The 11,003-nt window shown below is 37.7% G+C and overlaps 1 protein-coding gene across 1 annotated transcript in view; it reads left to right on the top strand.

Moving 5' to 3' along the window:
- The first annotated feature begins 670 nt into the window (after positions 1-670).
- PLEK (pleckstrin) overlaps positions 671-11,003 on the top strand; it is a 28,858-nt gene continuing 18,525 nt past the window's right edge. Inside the window, exon 1 of the mRNA XM_054586869.1 lies at positions 671-913. Within this exon, the coding sequence (XP_054442844.1) occupies positions 872-913 (42 nt within the window). The 5' untranslated portion in view covers positions 671-871. The remainder of the gene's footprint in view (positions 914-11,003) is intronic.

Below are 11,003 nucleotides of genomic sequence, written 5' to 3'. Positions count from 1 at the left end.
GTCAAATAAATCTGGGAAAGACATGATTAAACATCACTGTAATAGGATTCTCTGCTGTAATACTTGAATTTGTTCATCTAAAATGGAGTCACCAAGTCAGGACTGTAAAGTACAGTTTCTCAAAATGTATATATATATATATATATTTTTACAAGCCTACTGTAGGTTTAGCATTTTGTGTTACACATGGTTCTCAGGCTGATGGGAGGCCCCGGGATCCTGGGAGGTCTCTTCCTACTGTTCTGGTTCTGTCTCTTACTTGCTATGTCACCTAGAGAAAACTGCTTGATTTTCTGAGCATGAATTTATTTATGTCTAAGATAGAGACAATAATAAACTTTCCCCTACAGGTTTCTTATAAGGACTGCAATAAATGAGGCTGGCTAAAAAACACCTAGAAGAGTACCTGGCATAGAAGTGGACATTCATTTAATAGTAGCTACCTTTGTTATGCTAACCCGTTGGTTTTTAATTTCTTGGCATTTTTATTAAGCATGTTCAAAATCTCATGAATGATTTCTAAGCCAGGACTATTTCTACCAATAAGGTTTTCTTGTTCATTTTCCTCTTCCTTTGACAAGTTTTCTTCTCTTTAGGAGAATGAGTTTCTTTATGGTAATAAAAATTTACACATCCTTTTCATAAGCCTCCAACATTAACACAGAGTGGGTTGTTTCTCTCTAAAGTTCCTTATTCTGTCTTCCCCCTCATTGAGGGGAAGAGGATGTGATCACATGATCTCCAGCCAAAGGGAAATTGTGAAAGGGCCCTCACGACAGAAAAGCAGCCATAATTGCCTCAGCTCTCAGAGGAGGCTGAGCTTCTGAGAGGACTTGCTGAGTGGACCCAGCCATCTGTTTGTCCAGCCAACATGGAACCAAAGCGGATCAGGGAGGGCTACCTTGTGAAAAGGGTAAGTAGAAATGCCACCTACAAGGGTGTCGCTGGAGATAGGGTTGAGGAGGGCTGGAGCCCAGCTTGATACTCTCTATGCACTCATTTTACCAATGTTTGGTGCTGAACCCATTGGGCTGGACTAGGAGAACATCAGAGCATGTAGAATGTTCAGGGGGCAGCCAGTACAGGTTCCATTTCATTCTGGTTCGTAAAGTTGAACTAATTCAGCTCAGGTGTCAGCACAGCTTCATCTTGTGGGACTGAGAACCCCAGGCTATAGGGTCTGGAAGCTGAGGGTCTAAGCAAAATTCCTCATTGACAGTATTCTTTTCAAGAGCCTGTTATGCTAAAAAAAAACTCAAGCTCTTCTGCTATAGAGGTTATTTGGAGAGACTATTTATTTGTTATTTAAATTCTAATTGCCCTGCTGTTTTTTGGAGGAGAGAAGAAAATGATCAGAGATGAGCTGATAGAATGATACTATAATTGTAGCTTATTTCTTGGGCTTTCTTCTTAGAATTGGTGCATTAAAAACTCTATCTTTTTTATTGGGCTGAAATCTCTTCATTCACAATCCTTAGTGAATTTATATGACATGCCATGAGGTGGTAGGTAGTGCACCGTTTTAAAGGCTGGAAAAATAAGGACACAAGTACACTCAGAAATGCTTAGTCTCACTGGTGTGACATCAGGAAATTGCATTTTATTAGTATTGTGGTTTTTCTTGTGAGAGTGGGTAGGTGCCATGTCACTGTGAAACTCCCCAGGGTGTGGAGTTCACACATGCTGCTTACGGTCATCCTGTGGACAACCTACATAAGTAAGTACATTCACACAGATCCTAGTGAGCTAAGCGTGTCAGAAATCAATTGAACCCAGTACATTCCTTCAGATGCTCAGCTTTTTAATTGAAAGAATGACTGCTGTGACTCTTTCAGGTTGTTCTTTGGTTTAACATTTTAGCCAAAATGTTCTACTTATAAGGAGGTTAAACAACACACATTGCTGCCTGACTCTCTTTTAATTTAAAGGTGGAAGGGACCTTAGATTGTCTGGCTTCATTCCCTCATTAACAGAAGAGGAAATTGAGTCCCAGAAGCTGGGTGACTGCCCAAGGTCACATGTGTGTGACAGACCATAAATCCACTTTTTGAGACCTGAGTTTCTCACTTGTGGCACTGAGCTCTGTCCAGTATCCCAGGAATTTCTCAGAATAAATTTAATCAAAAATTTGTAATTCATCTATGGTAGTGAGAGGTATGAGTGGATGCAAAACTAGAATAAATGAGGCCTCAGCTAATATTCTCTCTAGCTGGGCATATTTTGAAACATCCTTTGGAAAAGACACAGATATATACACAAAGGTTTATGTAGATTCTTTGCAATAGGTTTATTTCTTTCCTGATTGCTTGGGCTAGTATCTTGAGAATAGCAGGTATGTGAAAACATTTTCTGCAAATGTTTTTTGTTGGTTTAAAAATAATTTAAACATCTTGTAGTGAAAATTGTTATTAAGTATGTATTTTCATATATTAAACTCTATAAATTACAAAAAAAAAATAGGAAACTAATCTCTAATAAGTAAGTTTGCCCCATCAGAAAATGGGGATGATAAAGTTAGGGTTCTCAAGCATATGAACTTAAATTAATAGTTTTTAATTCTTTCAGGTCATGGCCTGTAAAAACCAGTCTAGGAAAATGTAACTAGAAAGAATAGTGAAATTTTATATTGCTAATTCCAGAATTTACATCTTCAGTAATTTTTGCATTTTCTCTGGGACATTTTGAACACTCTGTTGTAATGTATTAAGATTCCCTAATTTGCCATTTTATCTAATTAATTAATTATTTTTAAAAACCTATAACTCCTTTGTTTTTTTTTTTTAAGATTTTTATTTATATACTTTTAGAGAGAGGGGAAGGGAGGCAAAAAGAGAGGGAGAGGAAAATCGATGTCTGAGAGAAACATTGATGGATTGTCTCCAGCACTCCCCCAACCAGGGACCTGGCCCTCAACCCAGGCATGTGCCCTGACCAGGAATTCAACCAGCTACCTTTCAGTTTTCAGGACGATGCCCAGCCCACTGAGCTATACCAGTCAGGGCACTGATTTGTCATTCTAAAAAAATGCTTGCTTCAGTAATACTCCCTTTGTTGGCTATAGAACTACACCTGAAGCCAGAATTTCTTGGGAAGGTGCTGAAGTTCTTAATTTCTAGATGTTAAGTTTCTTTCAGATACTTCATATATGTGGTTAAAACATATATTTATGTTACATACACATATTATATTATATATACATATATACACACGAGTGTATAATACGGGTGTATATATATTATATGTGTGTATATAATTATATGTGTACATATTATACATACACGTAATATATATTATATACACACATATAGTTATATGTGTACATATTACACACACACATATTATATATATAAATACGCATAGTATGTACTACATAAGTGACAATGATTTTCAGTGTCCGTGTTGATATATATACACTTCAATAGATAGAAGTCCTCTTCTAGATTCTCATGGGGATATATACTTGTTCCTGGGTTGGTTGCCAAGTTAATAGTGAAGAAAGGACCAAGAAAATCTTTTTCTGACAAGGTGGTGAGAATTCTTTGACATGTTAAAGCATGACAGGCAGTCATGTATGAATCTCCCTCCATGCACATTTTTTTCTTATGCCATTTCAGATACCTGGGTGATAATAAAAATACCTTTCTCCTTATTCTTATTTTACAAAATAATTTTATTAGCAATAAAGATGGTTTATGGGGTGGAAAAAATACAACATTAAGAAAACTCTAGTGAAAGGTTTTGTCAAGTCAGAAATCTTGGGGTCAATAGTCAATGATATTTACTATAAAATATTTCTGCTTTTCTTCTGTGCAAGATAACTGCTCAAATTTTACAAATTTGACTTTACCTCCTAAGATCTTTAAATAGAGACGATGGCTAAGAGAAGAAGAGGAAATACGTAATTCTGTCATTTTGCAATTTTTTTCATTCTTAATAAGAGCCAGATTTTCTTGTCTCATAAACTTGCCACATTTTAATTTAAAAAAAAAAGCATTTAGAAGAGACTATGGGAGCTAAAAATAATTTTTTTTTCCACTGTCTGGCTGGCCTTATAATCAAATGAACAGAAATAGAGTAACAGGAGAAAATCAAATTTTAATACATGCTGATGGAGAATTCACATAAGCATGAAAATTCTAAAGACAACGAGGCAACTTTGGATATATATGACATTTTTGACAAAGGAGAAAAGGCGTGGGAGAGGGGGTCTTAGATTTCAGAGGTGAGATTAGGTGATTTACAGGTAGTTGAGAATGAGCAGAATATACAGGGCAGGCAAATCCATGCTAGGTGAGTAAGGAACAATGGGACACAGGGTACGTAAGCTAAAGTCCCCTGCCTGAAGCCCTCTATTTACCCCATTTGATTCAAATTAGGTTAAGGCAACATTCTAAGATTTCCTTACTGGAGTAGGTTTTTCTTTTCCTTTTCTTTTTAAATAGTTCATTATTTTATTGTATTTTTTTTTCCATTACCATTTATCCCTCCACACCCGCTTCCACCTCCACCCGCCCCTCCTCCCTACACTGTTGTCCGCATCTATGGGTTTTCTTTTTCTCTTGATCCCTCCACCCCCAACCCCCACTCACCGTCCACACCCCACTCCTGCCAGAGCTGTCAGCCTGCTGTCTATCTCTGAGTCTGTCTCTATTGTGCCTCTTACTTCAGCTTGTTCATTAGATTCCAGATACGAGTAAATTCATATCTGAACTCTTGCGCAGAAAAGTGGGGAGGACCAAAGTTTCTTTCTGAGTTCTTTTTTAAAGAAACCCTCACCTTAAGGTATGCTTATTAATTTTAGAGAGGGAGGGCAAGAGGGAGAGAGAGATTGAGAGAGAGAAATATAGATGTGAGAGAGAAACACTGATCTGTTGTTTCCTGTACACGCCTTGACCAGGGATTAAACCCGCTGCCTAGGTGAGTGCCCTGACCGGGATTGAACCTGCAATCTTTTGGTGTACAGAACGACACTCCAACCAACAGAGCCACCTGGCAAGGTCTCTGAGTCTTACTTCTCAATAACCAGGTCAAAACTGATATCCCAAAAGGCAGTTTCCGGGTGGCAAAACTTTGCTTCCCTTCACTACCATGTAGCAGCCAGTTGCTCTTCGAGCATGATCTCATTCAGTCCTAACCATCCTATACAATAGTGTCCTTATCCCCCTCTTACAGATGGGAAAACTAAGACTCAGAGAGAATAAATAACATGCCCAAAGTCAAACAACTGGTGAGAAGACCGCCTGGGATTCAAACATAGGCTTATCTAACAGCAAAACCCATGGTCTCATTGACCCTATGCAGCATTCTGAAAGGCAGGATTACCCAGACCAGCAAAAGGAAGGTCAGATGAATTTACCAGACAGAGCCAGAGTGGGGCCTGGACAAACTGTACTTATGGGCAAGATTAGGTTTTGTGACCTCAACCTCCCTTTCTCTCTGATTAGGAGTTACTCCCAGCTAATAAACATAAATGTCTTTTGGATGTCCTTGAAAACATACTACTGATTTGGATATGTTTATAAGCATAGCTTAAAAAAAGAGAGAGGAGCAGGTTATGCAATTAATAACCTGGACTCTTCCACACCACGTCCCAAACCAACCTTATTCCTAGAGGTCTATGGAGCAAACTGTTGTTGAGTGTTTGACAACCAATCCAACAGGAACTTCATGCAGCAGAGTGGGCCAAAAAAGAGGTTTAGGGATTGGGTGGCCTGTTAAGCTGGGAAAAAACACAGGAGGTGGGGTGCCCAAGGACAAGTTGGTTGCGTAGGAAAGAAAAGGGCCTGAAGAGAGGTGTGGTAGGAGGAGGAAAGCCTGGGGTGAAAAAGAGAGCAGGAGTCAGGGGTGTTGGCTTTGGATCTCTTTCATACAACTACCTTGTCTTCTGGACACAATACTGTTGCATAATCTCCACTGATTTGCACCCATTGATTTCCATGGTCATAATAGCTAACAGATGTGGTGTTTACCTTGCATCAGGGACAGATCTAAGTACTTAATACATTAATGCACAGAATACTTACAAGAACCCTACAAAGTGGGTAACACTGTTAGCCTTACTTGACAGATGAGAAAACTAAGGTACAGAGAAGCAGAGGTTTGCCTAAGGTCATACAACTATTAAGTGGGCAGAGCTAGACTGGAACGCAGGAGTGTGGCCTCGGTGTCACAGAGAGCTGTGCCTAAATCATGTTACATGTGGCTTCTTGGGCTTGTATTGCAGTGATTTTTCTTTTACAAAGAATTGTTGTTGTGGTAGGTGGTACCCAGGAGAACCTTCTGCCAGAATCATTTCCCAGAATTTCCTACAAAACTATGTACTCTTATCTGTCTATATGGTAATCACTTTAGAGAGCCTGCTACAAGCTAGCCATAGTGCTAAGTCCTTTAAGAATATTATTTCATTTAAACCTTTCAACAGTGGAAAGTAAAGTAGTACAATATTATCTTTATTTTATAATTGAAGAGGCTAATGTTTGGAAAAATTAAGTAACTTGCCTATGGCCACACAGAAGAGGCAAAGTTGAGATTTGAACCCAAATACCTAAGATACCAGAAATATTGCTGTTAAGTACTCGGTGACATTTATTAGTTTACCTAGTATGGTTTTATTGAGAAATTGTCCAACCTGGAAGATTTTATTAATGTAAAAAATATATACTACTAATGGATTAGTTTCCTTGCATTCAAAGAATTTAAATAGGCACATAATAATAACCATTTATCTGGGATGTTATACAAGTGATTCCATGGATCAGACTGGAAAACCAGAAGATAAAGTTTATGATGCATCAGAAATAAAGATGTAATTTAATGCAACACCAACTTAAAATAACATGTCCCATGAGTGTGAGATACGAGACCATACTAACTCACAGTTCTGCTTTAGTTAAATACATGGTTTTGACCATAACATAATTTTCCATTGAGTTCTAGCTATAAGTCAATATATGAAAAGAGAAGTTTGAGGGAAAGGAGAAGTTAAAGGAGGTGTCCTCACTCTGTGGGAAGTGACTTGGGAGGGGTCATAAACACCAAAATAAAGTTGCCCCAACACCCAGCAGTGAGTTGTGACTTCTCTCAGCAAAGCTGTTCACACACGAGAGGTCACGCCCCAGTTTATGCATTTTTCACATTGAACTGGAGTCATCAAGCAAGGTCACCCTCTCCCCTGTTAGATGGTGAACTTTTAAGGGCAGAAACTGTGTCTTACTCACCCCAACACGCAGGCCAGTGTCTGAAGCATAGGAGTCTCTTTATCGTTATTTGTTGAATGAACGTGTCTCAAGGAAAGAAACTCTTTTAAATCATAGAAACCAAGGAATCAGAGGTCCATATTATAGTTAATTTTAATGTATTAAAAATTTCCAATGAAGTCTTGACCAGTGTGGCTCAGATGGTTGGGCATCCTTCCATAAACCACACCAGAAGGTCGCCAGTTTGATTCCTGGTCAGAGCGCATGCCTAGGTTTTGGGTTCGGTTCCCACATGGGTGTGTAAGAAGGGCAACCAATCTCTACTTCTCTCTCACATTGCTGTTTCTTTCCCTCTCTTTCTCCCTCCCTACCCTTCCTTCTAAAATCAATAAGCATGTTCTTGGGTGAGGATAAAAAATATTTCCAGTGGGTATTCGCTTTTAGATGATTACGTTAAATATGTTTGTAAAACTTATTTACTTTTGGCTTGTAGGAAAGACCCAAAAGTTGGCAGGGATATCTTGAAATTGAACATATCCATAGAGATAGTAGGGACAACAGACTCTTTGGAATAGATGTGTAGAATCTGAGGGTTAAAAGGAATATTAAGTATAGAAATAACTTGAACTTCCCACCTGAGGCCTGCCCTTCTTTTGCTATTCCGTAACAAGCATGTTGCATGCCTCTTGTGTCAGGGTACCCACTAATTTAACTTTCTCTCTTAAGTTATGCAGCAAACTTTTTTTTTTCTTTCTGAAAACTTCACAACATTTGATACCTTTGTGACAATGTGTGATACCTTTGAAGACAGTTCCCAACTACGCTGCCTTTTCCTTTTTGGGCTAAACCCTGGCCATTTCTTCAACAATTTCCCAGAAGAGATGCCATCATGTCACTTTTTTGAACCGGCTCTGGTTTATCTGCAGCTCTGAGATTTCCTGAACTCAAGTTCATTCTCTAGGTACATGTGAGAGGCATAGAATTACAAGAAATTAGTAGCACTTACGGAGTGCTTACTATTTTCTAGATACTGCCACAAGCAATTTACATGGGTTATTTTACTTAATTTCCCAATAACTTCGAAAAATAGGTAGGAGCATTGTTCCCATTTTCCAGATGTAGAAAATGAGGTGTAAGAACTTGTTTAAGGTCACATTGCTAGAATGTGGCAGAGCCAGCATGCGAGCCTGGGCCATCAGCTCCAGGGCCCTCAGTCACTCACTGCTCCGTTTATGCTCCAGTTAAAGTCAGAAAATTACTTCCCTCACTTTAGATCTTATGCTTCTGTATAGCTGATAATGACTTCAGGGGGTTTTGACAGCCAACATCAAACTGCTGACTCATAAATCTCCTTTTTTTTTTATGGCTATTTCCCCAAATCTTCACCAATGTATTTTATAAATCTTTTTAAAAATTTTATCAAAGAATTATATCTTATTTTTGTTTCTTTGGAGACTATTGAAACAGTACATTTTTATGTCTATTGAGCCTGAGTATTTTTCTTTTGAGAATGGCCTGTTTATATTGTTTGCCATGTAAAAAATTTTATGCTGATTCTAAAGAATTTTTAAAAACATGTTAAAGATATTAACTTTTAATTATATGATAATATACTACAAATATCCATATTTTATTTTGCGGGGTTTTATTAATGTAGAGAAGTTCAATTTTTTGTATAGTAAAATATGTTGTCCTTTAAGATTTCTCCTTTTTGGTGTTATGCAGCGTCAGACTCTTATGCGTTAAGCTATACCAGTCCCATGATGATCAACAGTTATTTACTGGGAAACTTTATTATTTATTTATTTATTTAATTTTTTTAAAAAATGTATTTATTTACCTAAAGCAACAAGTAATAAATTGTACAAGTGTTCATCTATAATGGGAAAAACAGACGTGTGCTACATATATCATTAAAACATTCTATGATTATATAAAATAATAATCATATGATTTTATGAGGTTATAAGTATAGCTAGCTAAGTGCTCCCCCCAAAATGATTTAGATACTCAAAGCTACATGAGAACCAAAATAAAGATGGCATCTGAGGGGAAGTGGAAATAGCATAAAATTGGGACTCAAAAAACCTGGATCCTAGTTCCAGTTCCACATTTACTGGTCAGGTATAATGTGCCCTAGACATTGCAGGATCACACTTCCAGGTTTGCTCTTGGGTGAGTGTCACGAAGATTAGGGACAAAAAGGATAACTATAGGGGTAACGACAGGGGTAATAGAGAGGAGGTGCTGTCAGGTTACTGCAGTGAGAATCTGGTGGCTGTCATAATGGCTGAGAGGAGAGATCACACATAGTCCCGCCATCCTAACCTAACTAACCCCTACCAAGTCTGGAAGAAAGTTTGTGCTTTATGGGGCAGCTCTCACTTCTCTTGTTTTACAGAGGATCAGCCTTCCCCATGATAATGACCCTGAGTCCCAAATGGCACATCCTCCTCTGACAGACGCCTAAGGCTACATTTGAATTAGGAGTAGCTATACTTTAATTGCCTACACAAGTAATTCAGTACTGGCTAACCTCTCCCAATGTACCCAATTCCAGGGTGAAGAGCCCTGAGGGACTGTGGCAGTTATTAATCTTTGATAGGCCTGAGGTAGAATATAACATTTTAGACTTGAACGGCATTTAGCAGTCATTTATTCCAACTTTTTACTCCTATCTCTGTGAATATAGCTCTTACTATTCTCAGTTATTTTAATTACTTTATTAAACAGACTTGTCTCTATGTTTCCCTTAAAGTATATCCCTAATTTTGATATATTATAGTGTCATGTGTTGTTCATTTATTAATTTCCCCAAATATATTTGAAAAATTTCAAACACATGGAAAAATGAGAAAAATACTTGACTACCTGTATACTCTTTACGTAGATTTATCAATTGCTAACATAGGGCCACATTTGCTTTATCTCGCCACATCTCTATATTCTCCATAAACATACACACACATTTTATGAGAATAAGTTGCGGACATCATACTACCTCACCCCTAAACATTTCAACATATATCTTCTAAGAATTAGGACATTCTGCACAGTTTTTCCAATTTGATGTGCCATTTTGCACTTCTGCTTGCCACGTATGGGAATTTCAGTTACCATCCTTGCCAACTCTTGCTCTTCTCAATCTTTTAAAATTTTAGATATTCTAATGGGTGTGCAGAATATCTCGCTATAGTTTTAATTTGCATTTGCCTGATGCATAATTATTTTAACACTTTTTCAGAGGCTTTTTGGATAACTTCTTTAGTGACATGTCTCTTTCAGTCTTTTGCCCATTTTAAAAATAGATGGTTTGTATTTTTCTTATTGACTTGTGGGAACTCTTTATATTCTGGATATGAGTTTCTCTCAGACAGATGTAAAACAGAAAGGTATTTAACTGAATTTATTTCATGTGTTGGAATAGTGTCCAACCTTGCCCATTTTCAAGAATGGAATATAGTCTAATGTTAGTATGGATAGTCATTCTGCCTGTGCAGAAAAGAGATAGCGTTTTAATTTTAAAAAAATTTTTTAGTAACTAAAATAAAGGAAACACTTGGACAAGTGATAGTCCCACAAGTATTTACACTTTTTGCATAAATAGACTTCCTTTTGGGGCAACTTGACCTCTATATAGAGGTTTTTTTGTACTTTAAGATAAGCAGCAGGATCTGCTGCAAACTGGATGATAATTCTATTCTGTGGTAGTCACGACAGGGTCCAAGCCTCTCCTGGGTCCAAGGATGAGAGACAAAGAAGCCTATCTTCTTCCTTTTCCAAAACTCTCCCAAAATATAGACAAGA

This window comes from Pteronotus mesoamericanus, unplaced genomic scaffold, assembly GCF_021234165.1.
Source record: "Pteronotus mesoamericanus isolate MK-2021 breed Mesoamerican mustached bat unplaced genomic scaffold, CSHL_Meso_final contig_98, whole genome shotgun sequence".
Lineage (NCBI taxonomy): Eukaryota > Metazoa > Chordata > Mammalia > Chiroptera > Mormoopidae > Pteronotus > Pteronotus mesoamericanus.
Note: the sequence above shows the minus strand (reverse complement) of the source record. Positions and strands in the feature narration are given on the sequence as shown.